The sequence below is a fragment of the Pleuronectes platessa genome, chromosome 14 (assembly GCF_947347685.1).
Source record: "Pleuronectes platessa chromosome 14, fPlePla1.1, whole genome shotgun sequence".
NCBI lineage: Eukaryota > Metazoa > Chordata > Actinopteri > Pleuronectiformes > Pleuronectidae > Pleuronectes > Pleuronectes platessa.
Genome location: NC_070639.1, coordinates 7,687,108 through 7,702,579, shown reverse-complemented (window position 1 = coordinate 7,702,579; position 15,472 = coordinate 7,687,108). Strand labels below are relative to the sequence as shown.

The window sequence follows — 15,472 nt, the reverse complement described above, 5'->3', positions numbered from 1 at the left end:
AGATAGATTAGCACATAAAACAGTTCACCAGAATATGAATAACAAAAGGTCAAAATGAGTCAAGAAAGAATGAAGACGTATCAGATTATGAATCCTCTGTAAATGTGACAGGACTAAAGAAACGCACCAGGGGTCTAAATGAACAGAATGATTCCTCCGCCGGCCCCTTTAAACGGGGAGGCGCCCCGGTGCTCGGCGCTGCGCTCCGGGAGGGGCCGAGCCACGGAGTCCGGTGTGCCCGGGTCTGGAGCGCGGACGCGTCGGAAACCTCCCTGGAGGGGCTACGTGTAATTCGATGCATGCTGTTAAAGCTTAGAGTATATTGTCTTCCCCTTTTTGCTTATGAAGCCTCCACCCACCGGCCCACCCTACATTTAGCGGATCATGTGACTCGGGGTAAGTCATTTGCAAGTACAACAGTTCTCTGTGCGCTCCCATTCATTTCCTGAGAACTGCCTAAGCTGAGCAGCTGAGAGGCAGAAGGGGAGGGAGCTGATCACACACACACACACACACACACACATGCACACACACACACACGCAAACACACACACACATGCGCACACACACACGCGCGTACAGTACACACGGACATACGCGCAGAGTGAGAGGAGCGAAGAGGAGAGGAGAGGGAAACAGTGTCCTGGTCTCCACGGCTCTGCAGCTCCTGACAAGGTCTGTGTGCATTTCTCTCGTCCCGTTCCTCCGCCGCTGTGTGCTTCATCTGTCACGTTGCTCGGCTTTGTGCTTGTGTTCCGTGCGTCCTGTTCAGCTGTCATGGCTCTGTCAGGGCAGATGACAACTCGGATCACCTATGGCATTGTGTCTGATGTCTGTCAAACCGGAGAGCGCTGCATGGTTCGGCACTGGGCATGTGACACTTCAACCCCCCCACCATGAGAAAGAAGAATCAGAAGCTGTCATTACGAGAGATGAAGAAAGAGAAGTGATCGGTGGCTGTGGGCATATACGGGCAGCCAGCATCCTGACTCTGCAGTGGCCGGCGCCGGTTGTGAAATCCTTCACCTCCAGAGCAACTTCAGAGCTCCGCCGAGTTGTGTGGGGAGATTATTGACTGAGTGTGTTGAATGTGAGAGTTCGAAGTGTGACGGCAGCAGCAGCAGCACACACCGAACTCCCCCTGCGAGCACGCTCACTGCGAGAGGAAAAGTTTGCTGCCTGTCAGACTTTTGTGACTTGTCACAGGAGAGTTTTGTTTTTGTGCCTGTGTGTGTTTGTGCAAAGCATTGGTGTGTGTGTGTGTGTGTGGGCGGGGGGGGGGGGGGGGGGGGGGGGTGTATGTATGTATGAATGTGTGTGTGTGAGAGAGAGAGATAGAGAGAGATAGAGAGAGAGAGAGAGACAGTCTTGTTTGCCCATGATAGCCTACTGTAGCAACTTAGAGATAGAGAGAGGAGGCTGTTAGCAACGGGTTAAACATTAGGAGGCTCGGGTAGCGGAGGAAGGACACTGGGGGTGTGTGTGTGTGTGTGTGTGTGTATATGTGTGTGTGTGTGTGTGTGTGTTTGTGTATGTGTGTGTGTGTGTGTGGGGGGGGGGGGGGGGGAAGTGTTGCAGGGGTGGTGTCTTGGATGTCATCGGCAGCGCTCTCTCACTTCCAGCGTAATAGTCATTGGTATTGATGGGTGGCTGTCAGAGAGGCAGGGAGCCACCAGGCTGGGGAGAGTGGCCGGGGGCTGGCCCTTGGCTGTTATTTTCAATTACAGGGGACCAGGGCAGAGCTGACAGCAAAGGCATTTGTACATCCAGCAGGAGGGGGAGGAGGGTGGGTGGTGGCAAGAGGAGGGGAGGGAGCAAGAGGGCAGGAGGGAGGGAGCGAGGGAGCGAGGAAGGTGGGAGGGGGGCGATGAGACTCTGGCCCCTGCTCCTGGGTTTGATGTGGAAACTGAGCACTGACCTCTGTGACTTTACCCCCGTGCTATGGAGAGGCCCTGGTTCGGCTTTAACTGTCTAACAGCCACAGGGTGTGTGTTTGTGTGTGTGGGGGTGCCGTGCACAAAACAACACAAAAATTAATAAATAGGAAGAAAGAGAAGCGGGTGGGCTTGTGTGTGTGTGCGTGTGTGCGTGTGTGTGTGTGCCGTGGATGAGACCCCCTGCAGCTCAGGGATGTTCAGCGAGTGAGATTAGTGCCCATTTAAACTCTCACTTAAATCCATTTACAAAAGGGCCTTCTCACTGTGCATGAATAAGCAGGCTGATATTACCACACATGTAGTGGAGACTCTACAGTGGAGAAGAATCATATCCAAGCTCTGAAACAGGAAATATAAATATCTCCTGGCGCTGGTGAACAAATGGCTGAAGGCTGCTATGAGGAGAGGGTGATAACGCTTGAAGATAATATCAGAATCCTGAAGGGTATTTTTGCGATGACATAACAAAATGATAAAACGCTGTAGAAAATCAGATCAAATCTCCAATGTTGAATCTCTAAACCAAACCGACTATAATGAATCATCAAAGTGACTGATGACACCATTGACAGCTGAGCCGTGATACAGACAGCGAAACTCGCAGAAACAATTGTGGTGTGAAAACTCGTGCAAAAGAAAGTGGCTGCTGTGCTATTAACTGTAAAAACATGTGTAACATGACAGGGAACGAAACAGCTTGAAGCGGCAACAGACGGAGCGTGCAAACAGTCAGATGTAGCACTGACTATCACAATAGTATGCATGCTGATATGTGATGTATAAAAGGAAGTGCATTTGAGGTTAGGGTCATTTAGAAACTACACACTCATAGATATCCGTCCCCCATATATGCTTGGATTTAGTTTTTATCAGCATCCTTGCATCGTTCGCTGGGAAATTGGTTAAAAACTGTCCGATCTCACAATGTTATAAATTAAGTGAAAGAATGTTTCTTTGATCTAGGCAGAAACTTAATGGGTTCTTTCTTGGCCCGTGTGTGTTTAGTGGAAATCTGTAGTAGTTTTTCCATAATCTTGCTAACCAACCAACCAACCGACCAACAAACCAACCAACAAAGCAAGCAAGCAGACTGTGGTGTAAACATACCATCCTTGGCTGAGGTCAAAAAGTGAAATTACTCTGTTAGATGCTATGAATTGTTGAGCGGGACTCAATGAAATGATTTCAGTCAGCAAAGTGATTTGTTGCTGTTTTTCCAGGCAGGTTTTTTAAGTGTTTTCAGTTGTTTGGTTTGGAATCTTTAGCTAAATAAACACTTACATTGGTAATTTATTTTCACTGTCATCCACTGTACGTCACGATGAGTCACATATGTTAAGATTTATCACAATTAAAACCATACTGGTTTGATCGTGAACAATATGATGCAGCTTGCCCGAGTTGTTTCTCACCACACAACTGCATCACACTGCTGCTGCCGCGACTCAACCCCCACCTCAATACAAGGTCCAACGGCTTATGATAGAGATCGATTCAGGTGGGGGGGGACTCAATTAAAAAGCCAGTCACCAACGGATAGACTCTAACTGTCCATCAACGCAGCTCGGCCCGGCACATTTAATTGCTCGGAAGGATCGCCCCCCCCCCTCCCTCACTTAAATCATCATCTGTCTGCCACAGATCACAACTCACAATTTGGGTGTGTGCTGACAGATTGCATCTTTCAGGAAGAAGTGCTGTGCGTCTTCTATGTGCACTCCAACTACATGTAGGCCCACTGTCTTATTCAGGGAGATGGGAAATTCCCAGTATTACCCCCTAATCAGCTGGGTTAACTGCTGGCATATTGACATACTGCTGTATCATTGATCCATGTGGGTGTTGTGGAGTGTATCGTCATTGATTGCAAATAGACTGCAGTCCACGGAGTGGCTGGATTCACTGGGGGTCCCTGAATGTGAGCTGAGGAAAATTAAAGAGGCAGGGAATGCTTAAGGTGCACCGCGGGATATTCTGTGGCCCCTGGTTATTAAGGTTTCATCACATTTCCAGAGAGCTGTCCAACCTGGACGTTCAGCCATAGAGCGAGAGTTACCTACCCCCAGGTTCCTGTGTGTCAAGATCCTACGTACACAATTTGTGCAACAGACAGCCGGCAGACCGACGGCTTTGCAGGTTAATGGATGTACCTGGATACAAAGCTAATGAAAGCAATGTGACACAAAGGTCAAGGCTCGAGAGGGTTAAGCATCCAAAACATCTGGAGCTACTCTGCTGCTGTTTCACGCTGCACCAGAAGACATGCGGCTGGTTGTCATGTTGAGCTACTTGGGCCTGAAAATAGGACCAATATTTGTAGGTGATAGCTCTGGGTCTAACTCTGTGTGCTGTTGTTTCATCATGTCAGGAGATGACAAAATGTGCTCCCTCCCCTTTGTGCGTTTTTATCCTGTGGGGCCAACCTTTGACCCCCTGGTGTCCAGTCCACGTTTGTTTACCAAAATCGAGTTAAGGGTGTACACCGAGTGCCGGAGCATGTGGGTTTTGTGACTAAGTACTAGAGAGAGAGAGAGAGAGAGAGAGAGGGAGAGAGAGATGGAGAGGGAGAGGGAGAGAGAACGGAAAGTATTGTGCAAACGTGGTCTCAACAGTGAAAGCAAACAGAAAGAACTACAATCTAATTTTGGCTATTACAGCTTGTCAAACATCACCGTAAGTATTTTGATTTTAGTTGCATTTCTTGGTTGAATACTACTAAAAAGTCTTATCTTTTCATAAAAATGTGTCATCAAACAACAAGCAGATGTAAGCGTAGGTGTATTCAAGGCAACGTTTTCTGACCAGTGCACAGATCCAAGTTTTGTTCTCGCAATGACACCATCTCTAGAGCCGAACACTCAGCGCTTACTGGAAATGACTCATATAGCAGCGCTTGACCCCAGACTCTGATTTAAGATGGCTTGGTGTTTCCATGGCTCAGATGGAAATGTATGTCAATCTCTGGTGATGTTTCCTCCGTCTGCTTTGCTTTAGCCAACTATGGTTGGTCAAAAGAAGGCGGGAGAGAAGGAAGGAAGCCAAGATAAGAGGATGGGAGAGTTGTTCGTAGTCATCATTTTCAGATTGTTTTGGAGCATTTTGAGGTGATTTAGAGCAAGAGTTTCCCTTTACAGTAACTTTGGGCGGCTATGGCTCTCTTGCCTCAGTGCAGATGACTTCAGCAGACCTGCACACGGATGCTACACGGACTACTGTGAACTTTGTTTCCAGTTGTACTGTAGGTCAACTGTTAGGAGGGGAAACTATGCAAACAACATGTGGAACCCATTTGGGGGGTGCCTGTGGCATTCCATGGGCTCTTTGGCTCCAGCGATGACCGAAATGTTAGCTCATGCTATGCGCCGTGACTCCGCTCGATTAGCTGCTTCGACCAGGTATCAACATGGCATCGCATCAGTTGGAAAGTAGAGGAGAAATAACCGAGGTGAAGGCACGAGTAGATGAGTAATGGAGGTAAACACAGCTGCTGGCTTTTACTGAGTGGTGTTGGAGAGCTGGAATGGGTCAAACCAAGGCGGAAAAACTCGGTGAGCGAGAATAACTGCCCGCTCATTTGATGTCATAAGTGTAGGAATGTTTCGGTTGGTCGATATTGTCTGTTTCCTTATGCCGAGTGTTGGGGGGGGATTTGGTTGTGTCACCACAAAGTGAGGTTAGATAGGGTAGGCTCTTAGTGATGCTGCATCAAGACTATTTAACAATAAGGCCAATTCATTTAACCTTGAGTGTTTGTGTACATGCCCGTATGCATGCGTCCGTTTGTATGACCAGAGACAGCGGGTGAGGAAAAGGGCAGCAGTAGAGAATTTGAGTGTGTTTAAGTGTTTGAGACGATATGTAGTAGATGAGTCAGTGTATTGGTGTCTCCGCATGCCTGCATTGTACGATTATTGTGAAACATGTAGGTCGTTCTTTGAGAGTGCAAGTGAGTGCACGCATGTGCCCATACAATTCAGTAGACGAGCCATTGTGAGTAGCGTGCATGTACACGGTGCATATGTTGGGGGAGGGAGAGATCGCACATGCACTCACGCACACATGCACGACACATTCAGACATACATGTTAGAACAAATGCACACACACACACATATATACACATATCAGAGCCTGGGGGGATAAAAGACAGTAGCCCACTCAAAGAATCCCCCATTAGGGCAGCAGCAGTGGACTGTCATCCCTTGGGGAGGGGAGGAAGAGAGGGAGAGAGAGATAGAGTATGTGGGTGGTTGGCGGAGATAGTGGTGGTGGTGGGAAGGATGCAGGTTATTGTGAGGATGCTAATCTAATGCATCCCACCTCAATGTTAGGGCAGCGGATGAGAGCAACCTTCAGTATCTCTAAGCAGAGAGCAGCCGTAACCTTTACATGACTGAGTGCTGTGATTCACACCTTCACGTGCACTCTCATGTTGTTGTTTTTTATCCTAAACACGCTTTCTGAAATATTCTATACCTCTCTGTTGTATAGTGGATTGCGTACAAGCATTCAGTGGAGTAAAATATGGTCTGCGGTTTTTCCAGCAGTTTATCTACTGCGAACTCCGGAGCCCGCGATGCACCTCGGACAGTTTGAGATAATTATCAAGTACTGCAGTGTGGTCACCTCAGCGTGGGACCTCTGCACCGAGAGTAAATAAGAGACGAGAACAGAGTCACTTAGTGCATCTTTTATTGATCCACCGGAGCTAACCCTTTCTCTCCGTCTCCCCCTCTCTCTCTCTCTTGTGCACACAGACAGTATAGACCCGCCGCGTGAAAACCTTCGCCATAGACATGAAAAGAATATTGCAGCGTCCTCCCGAAACGCCATGCCAATTACTGCGTGTTATTTCGCTCTGCCTCACCCCCCCCCCCCACCTCCTCCTTTGGTACAAGTGAGTTTTGTGTCAGAGGCTATTTTAGATGCACAGCCGCTGACCCTGCTGCATTTACCGAGGGTGAGTGCATGTGTGTGCGTGAAGGGTGTTCCAGAGAGGTCACCCGATTATGTTGAAACAAGAAGACCTCGCAGTGCATTGGCTGTTTTGGGAGCTGTTTTTTGAGGAATCTATTTGTGGTTTCTTAACTCAGTCCAGCGCTCACACTGGTATATCTAACTCAGTCCTTCTCATGATTACATGAAATGATCTTCAAATGGATATAAACTGCCCAGAATGATGTCACAAAGCGCTGAGACTTGTGAGTCGCAGCTCACTTGAGTAATGCCACCTCACTTTAGAGCCGTCACGGTCACAGCTTGTTTTGCTGTTTCTCTGCTGCATGTGAGGCACATGATGCAAGAGGATGTCAGACTCTCGGTGCACCTCTCGGTGGAGCACTGTGGAGGAGGGCATGTGTGTCATTGTGCGTGTTTGACGTGCATGCGTGTTTGTGTGTGCGAGTAGGTGTGTGTGGGCGGCTGTTTGTGTTGAATGGGCGTCTTTATTCTTCTTTCATGGGCACATGCTGTGAAATCGAGAGAGTTTTTTGTGTGTCTGCGGGTCTGAATGTAGGATAAACTTGATTCATCATAGGTGCAGGTAAAGGTCACAAGATTTGTGCGTAAGTATGGTAGTCAGATTGTCGGAACGGGGCTGTGGCTCAGGAAGTCGTCTTCAAGAGAAGTGCGTTTGACACCCAGACGCAGACAAACCAGACAGCGACTGACTCCTTTTTTCGCTTTGAGTGTTTCCTCTCAGAATAAATAGCTTCTTCATTTCCCACAGTTTCACAAGACCTTAAAAGGGACGGAGGCGGTATTAGCTGAGACGCAGATCTTACACAAAGACAAAAAGTCTCATAGAACAAAAATATTCACAGGATTTTCTCTTTGACCTATTGACAACTTTATTTTATTTTTAGAATTGTTTATAGGTGTTACTAAGACTACAAGGAGACACTACAGACAACCAGTATCTGATCAAAGTATTGTCACTGGTTTGATATGCATTAGATAAAACCATGTGTTGGAGTTTGAAAGAGTTTTATTAATTTAGTCGGATCAACTTCTGTTAGAAGCTACATTTGTTTTCTTGTGTGAGTAGTACAGCTTTAACCACTCAGTAAACTGTACCTACGATTGTGTGTGTTTGTGTATCTGTGTGTGGTGAAGGCTGTGGACTTGAGCTGCATCCGGCGACCTCATCCCCCTCATCCCGACAAGATTACTGACACAGGATCCCCCTGCCCCTGGCAGAAATAGCAAAGACCCAAGGGCAATCCATCAGAATATGGGAACTTCCGTGGGCCCTCGCTTGTGCGTGAGCGTGTGTTGTTTGTATGTGTTTGTAAGTGTGTGTTCTCTGTGTATTTACATGGGTAAACTCTTCAAATGGAGCTGGTTTCCTCCCAGGTGCTGAGTTCACTGGCTCAAGAACACATACTGCTAACTCACTTTCACATAGATTCACACATGAGAAAGTATTCCTCCTCTACATATCTTAATCCTCCTTTGTTGCTCCTGCCATAAAGACTGTATATGAACATGGCACAACACATTGCTGCTGAGCCTATTCACACATTCTCCACCAAACCCCAGGAACCCAGGCTCAGGTAATCTTCTCGCCTTTTTTAAGCTTACACTCTGCATCACACATGTATCCTCCACTAGTTTATAAAAATAATTGTATTTAAAATACCATATATAAAAGTGTGCAATTCAAACTTTATGGAAAGAGTCAGACTATGGATCTGTTTTTCCGCAGTGGGTCACGAACAATGGTGGGCTTCACCACATTGGAGCCTGATTTTCATTCTGAAGCACAGATCGATCAGATCAATAAACCCTTTGCAGTCTCCATTCAACCCGTGCAAATGGTTTTTGGTGTCCATCTTCGCGGCTGTCTCGGCCTATTCTCCTCCGCGTCTTTGGTTTTTACAAATGCTCAGCTTTCCCTTTGCTTGGCGTTTTCCGACAACCATTTTGTCGATAACATCCTTCCTCACCCGCAGCTTAAAGGTTGGTCATGCAAGGCTTATTCATTAAGTCACAAGTCGGTATGGGAGCATAATGGCCATATTTCAGCTGCTGCCGACAGGTTCTTTAAATCAAATGATCCTTGATAATGTATTTATTGCTTCCGAGTTTCATGACGTCAAGGAGCCGCTGTTGGTTTTGATTTGCTGGCTGCATGACTCAGGGCAGCAGGGAGCCCAGTCCCTTGTGTAACGCATCGGATAAAACAACAGGTGAAGCCCGAACAGAATCAGACAAAGCCAGTGATCACGCTGAGGATGTTTCTAACGCATGATGGATGTGAAACTGGAGGAATACAAATATCTCAGGATGAACAAAGACGATGTCAACTTGAAACTGTTTTCCAGTGATTTAATAATCCACTAACATCCAATAACATCTGGTTTTCTTATGCAATGGGAATGGATACAATCGGCATTCATTCTAGGGTCAAATTACTCTGATGCATCGGCCTCCGATCATCAGTTAGGAAAACGTGACGTCCCTACGAAAGCGCTAATTTCCTATTTTTTCCTTTTTTCAACAGTCCAGCAGTGCGAGGCTATGGCCCAAATTGAACCTTCAGGCGGTGGCTTGTAAATTGCCATATTTGTGTTTTTTAAATCGTGGTAACATTGTGCAAGGGTAATTTTTTTCTTCTTCATATCGTGCAAGATATCACTCTGGCAAGACACCGAGGTGAGAGAGCTTTTCAGTTTCTGTTGCGTTTGTTCCGTCGAACATGACTCACCAGGGGGAAAAAACTGAAAAACAAACTCCTCTACTGACAATGGGAAATCTGTCTTTTTGAGCAGGTTTACCTGCGTTTAAAAACCTGAGCATACCAAGTCTTTTGTGGTGTATTTGAAAGACTGAGATTCGAGATTGCTTTCCTCAGCAGAAGTTCTACGTCATGTGACTGCCCTCTAAATGCTCTACCCAAGTGCCATCCTTCACCACCGCACATTTTATTTTTGTGACCACGTCTGACCCAGATAATTACTCTTCATATGTGAACTTCAGACCCAATTTTCCAGTCACTTTTTAGGAGTTGACCACCATTTTAAATTGATGGGGCTTGATAAGCTTCCCAAATTTGGCTGTATGTCCCAAAGAGGAAAAAAATCCAACACATGAGGATTGTATTCGGTCTAATAATAACTGTGTTCATGAAGAGAGCTGTGTTGTCCCTCTGTGGAGCTGATTTATTCCCTGAGGGAAACACGGGGAGTTTTAAGGTAAAGTGCATCAGTTGAGTGCGTCTCTAAGGGGGTTTTAACCCTAGAGGGAACTTTATTCTCTCCCCTTTTCAAAGGGTAGTGCACATAGGACTGGGTTGATGCCACCGGGTTAGAGAAGTCTGTGCTTCTGTGGCTGGAGAGGTAGTAGCAGCACTCTGCTCTCTTGAGTCCCGTTCAAAAATGTCCCATAAGCATCCAAAAGACTTTGCTGGCTGCTGCTGCCAAGGAAAATACATCTTATGAAATGGAAATTCTGAGACCATTCACAGAGTGCCAGGAATGACTAGGAAAAAAAAGACTATGTCCATCTCAGTACATCCAGGAGTGAGGTCTCAGGGAGAACTCACATCTCCACCGTTCTTACATCGACACGTAACATCAACTCTGTTTACCTGGTGTGTGCTGTATGCGGTGGGAGAGTGGTTAAAGGGGAACCCCGTCTATTTTATAAACAAAGTTCAGTTATGATGGGAAGTGTGAGTCAGGTCTGACACTGTCAAGTCGAAGATGCCATTACAGCTTTGCATGGAATGTTACTTCACCTTCATTTTTTAATCTTAACTCAGGATGAAAACACATTGTGAGGGATTTAGTCAGCCATGGTTGCCACATGCTCTTCTTAAAGAGTAACTTCACATTGAGCTCTGGCTGAAAATGTAAGACTTACACTACATGTGCTGAAATGGCTTCTATATAAAGCGTCTAGAAAACTTATATGGTATTACTTTTTCCCTTCCATCACACTTGAGTATGCTTTGAGTATGGGACTATGCTTCTCTGAAACCAGTGTTTAATTAATAAGCTTTATGCTTCCCTGTGTAGAAGGAACATGGGGTCATTCTTTATTTGTGTAGATATCAACATCAGGCTTGACTTAAACATCGCTTTCAAAACTTGTATACATTTACTAAATTGTTATTTGCTATATCTGCGCCTATACAACTCAATAATGGGCCGATATCTGATAGTCGAATCGGATCGTTGCATCCCTGCTGTCTATGTTTTTGCTTTCCAGGGCATCACTGGGCTCTGCGGTTGAAGGTTCAAGTCTGTTGAACCTTTGACCACATAGAGGGCTGTTATTTGGCAGGGCGCAGTTACTCTTTAGAGCAGTAACTCTGCGGGGAACTTTTTGAATGACTCTCAAGACCAGAATGAGGCCAGCAAGATGAGGTCATGAACAGAGACAGCCTAATGCAAAGCAGACTAAGGCCCGAGATCAAAATCAGGTGTGATTCAATTGTTGCTCTTTTGAATCAGCACAGCAAAATCTGTATGTTCTAACAAACATTTATCAGGCGTTTATTTCCCCCCGGGTCCACAGAGGTGTCTGCGTTACCTGTCTGGTGAGTGAGTTCTCAACGTTCCTCCGCTTGCACTGCCTTTCTAAAAGTTTCTGCACCGGGCGAGTCAAAGGAGAGGAAGCAGAGGAGTGTGCTGGGGAGCTCGTAGATGTCGACTTGTTATCAGGCCAATGTGTCACCTAGGGGTGTCCAGTGGCACACAAGGGGGAAATGAGCTGTGGCAAAAAGGCCAATGGCGTACGACACAGGAAATGCTCCTCTCATGTTGCCCCACAGCGCCGTACTTTCTCATGCATTTTGCTCTGGTTTACCAGTTAATCATTGGCTTCAGATTTGCAACATTTCGATGTTTTTCCTTCCCTCTCCTGCTTTCCCCTTTTCCCTCTCTCTCTCTTCTCTCTGGCGGAGGACGGGGTGGGAGGAGGAGGGGGGGTCTGTTGGCATTCTTGCACCGTGTGCTTTGCGCTCGACCGGGCCTTGGCTCGGGTCCATATCCCCTCTCTACCCTCTCTCGCTTGTCCGACTAGAGCCCCTCCTCCTCTGCCCCACTAAACACCCCCCTCCCCCCGCCCCGCTCAACCCACCTTCGCAGCCTCCCCCCAGCCTCTTCAACTCCCCTCAGCCGCTTCCCCAAATGCCGCTCCAACCACAAGCCCCCACCCACCCAACCACACTCTCTCCCTCACTTCTTTTACTATCACCTTCCCTAATCCGTCTTCATGTGTCTCCCGTAATTCATTGCCCCCCCCTTCCAGCCCCATCTCCTCCATTGCAGACCGTGGCAGCAGGTCCAGCCTCTGTGACACAGATGCACCCAGTTGCTCTGGGCGCTCAACATGGGAACAAAGCATTGGCGGGGCCCTTCTGTTGGAGTGGGTCTCTGGGTGTGTACATGTGCAAGTATGTGCACAGAAAAGAGTACACACTGCCAGATACTAAAACTGCTCTTGTGAGTTTGTTTGAAATGAGTTTCACTGCTGTGTGAGCGAACACCCAGAGATGGTGTCGAGCAGGATCCGTCTTCACATTCTCATGTGCCGAGAGAACTCACGGTGATTTACACCTCCCACTCAACCAACACACACCTTTGAGCTTTTGTCCGAGACAACTACTTCCTGTTTAGCAATCAACAATAAACAATTACCTCAAGAACGTCCATCTTCATTGAAATATCAGCAAACTGACAGCAAATTAATTGAGCCATTCCTGGGGATTTGTAGACTGTGGGCTGAAGCCTTGTCGAATCTTTACATGCTTTCCTTTTGTATGTAATGGGGTTTATGCGGCGAGCGTGCAAACATCTGCACATGGGTTTATAGGAGGGGATGGTGTCATTGAGGTCTCAGAAGGTCAGAGCTTCCATCTAAAATCTGTACCGCTTATCCTTTGAGGGTTGCAGGGGGAGCTGTAGTGTGTAGCTCAGCGGTACATCCAGGACAGGTCGCCAGTCTATTGCAACATATAGAGACAATCAAACAACCAACTCTCACATTCAAACCTATGGTCAATTTATATTCTCCAGTCAATCCGAATCTGCATGTCTTTTGACTGACGGAGAAAACCCACGCAAACAAGTTGCGGACATGCAGACTCCTCACAGAAAGCTGAACCGCCTCTTGCTGTAACAGTGCTAACCATCGGTCAGAGTTTTCTTGGTGATTCCCCCCCCGCCTCTAATCGATCCAGATAGTCTGTTCAGGGTTGATTCGGCTGAGCTTTATCCTCACACTCCAGTAAGGTGCTATCGCCTCAGTCAGCACACGGAGCTGATAGCCCATCAGCGAGATGGGAGATAGCAGACCTGTGGGTCAAAGATGCGGATATGAGGTGGGAGTTTGAGCTTGTCCTTCGAAATGCATTAACCGCCACACAAATAAGCATAAACAGAAAAGCGAAGAGAGCAGCAGACACTGAAATATTTGTATTTCGCTGCCTGAACTGGCTTCAATCTTCACCTGCTCCCTTTACCTTTTAGTATTTTTTCTTCCTCTGGATTTTGGTGGGGACAGGAGGGTGAATGGGTAGATGGACGGGTGGGTGGGAGGGAGGGAGGGATAAAAAATGAGAAGCTTCAACACTCCACTGCCCTCCTCTCCATCCAACTCCCCCACACACCTGGGATGGCCATTTCATTTCGGAGTGCAGCAAATGGAAAGGTGATCTTAATCTACCCTGTTTCCCTCTAACCCCCTCCCGCTCTCCATCTCCCACACACAGAGCCTCATACCACTGATGGACAGCACACTGCTGGTTGCCGGAGCTCGCAGCCAGCGCACCAAATGTAGAGCTGGAGAGGACTGGAAACACATCGGTTTATTAACTTCAACGAATTCTCCTCATTTCAAACGCAATCTTTGTTCTCATTTTTAAACTTTTACACTTGTGATCACCGAGCTTGAACTGGCCAGCGTGATCTTTTCCTGGGAGCTATTGGCAGTCGACTTCAGTCAAAGTATGTCGACATGAATTCCTCAATACACAGTTCCCCTGTGTTAGCTCATTACTCAGTGTTAGGTCTCTCGCTGCTGTTAGCTCTCTGGTCGTTACAGTCACAAGTAGGGGTATGCACTTGCCATTGATTTCCTATGAATAGCTTGCTGCAGGCCAGTTCGTTAGGAAGGTGCTCACACACCACTGGATTAACTGGACTATAGGCGCATGGGTCGAAGCTGCTGCTTGCGCAATTCTGCTGCTTAAAAGTGAAAGCTGTTTTATTTTTCAGTAAGAGGAGCGGGATATTTATGAAAGGAAACAAATGTGTTAAACAATGTTTAGGCTAAAAAGAAAAGTAAGAATGACCTCATGTGAATCCTGAGTGCACCCGGAAAAAAAAGAGGGGAAAATGTCTCTTTGCTGGAGTGATGGTCTTCTGGAGTAAAAACAAGCCTCACTTTTCAGCCTCTCTCTCCGCTCGCTCGCCTCCCTTCCTCTCCTCGACTCATGGCTTGAGGCTGGACTGAGGCTGCAGCTCCACCTGCCCAGCCGTTACTATGGCAACGCTATCTGGGCCTACCAAGACCTGAAGCCGAAGGACATCCTGGACAACAATACAATAGCAGCACAGCCAGGGTACCTGAGGGACTAAGACCTGAGAGGCGAGATCTGGGGGGGTTGCAGGCCGAGTAAATCCTCCCTCTTTCTCTACCTCCCTCTCACACACAAACACACACATACACACATACACACAAACACAGTCAGGATTAAGCGGTTGCTTGAGAATCTAAGAGGTGGCGGAACAATACTTGGCATTAAATGAATCAGCTGTGGCAATTGTGAAAGAATTTCCGTAGAAAGAGAAATGGCATTAGTGGATTTTCTGGTGAGTACAAAAACTTGACTATTGGACATGTCCACGTGGATGTGGTGGTGTGTGAGATCTCATGGTCCGGGTGGAGGGTCAGGAAACCAGCTGCATACGTCTCATTTATGATTCCCGGAGCTTTTTTTCTCTCTCCGCACAACAAAAGTCATGATGCGGCGTCACTCCTGACTGCGCGGATTGGGCCATGCACACATCCCGCTGCCGGTGCCAACAGTTGGGGAGTAAGAGAGATGTTTGGGGTCGGTTGGTCTCGCTCGCATTCCTCCATGCACTGCTGCTAAAATAATGAGAGGGAGGGTTACCTCAGGTCGGCCCCAGCTGAGGAATACGGAACATGCATTGTTGTCACTGGCTCCATCTGCGGAGCCCTCTTAAAGCCACAGCACGGACTGAGGAGCCGGACGCTGAAGCCCACTGTACAGAGCGGAGGGTGTGTGTGTGTGTGTGTGTGTGTGAATATAACATTGTCATGATGTGGTGTGATACTGTGTACATAGGGAATAGTAATAGTATTAATAATAGGAGTATTTGTGTATATTATTTACGTCATTATTTTATTCACGTTGAGTAACTACATTTCAAAGCAAGTATTTGTATTCCACTGAAGCGGTAAGAGGATTTTTTTGTCAGTGCTATGAAGTGTTATTAGCCCCACAGCAGCCTACCAGGCAATTGAAAATCGTTATTATGGAGGAGAGGGACACACGCTGTG

General features: G+C 47.1%; 1 protein-coding gene across 5 annotated transcripts in view; it reads left to right on the top strand.

The window, feature by feature from the left end:
• The first annotated feature begins 242 nt into the window (after positions 1 to 242).
• Positions 243 to 15,472, top strand: part of klf12b (Kruppel-like factor 12b) — a 39,932-nt gene continuing 24,702 nt past the window's right edge. The window contains exons 1-2 of one of the 5 annotated variants that reach the window (XM_053439349.1): positions 3,801 to 4,610; positions 8,051 to 8,194. Coding sequence is in view for 2 of the 5 variants with exons in the window: in XM_053439345.1 (XP_053295320.1) it covers positions 300 to 396 (97 nt within the window). In the remaining 3 variants the exon portion in view is untranslated. The other 4 variants (XM_053439345.1, XM_053439347.1, XM_053439348.1 and 1 more) reach the window with 4 other exon arrangements.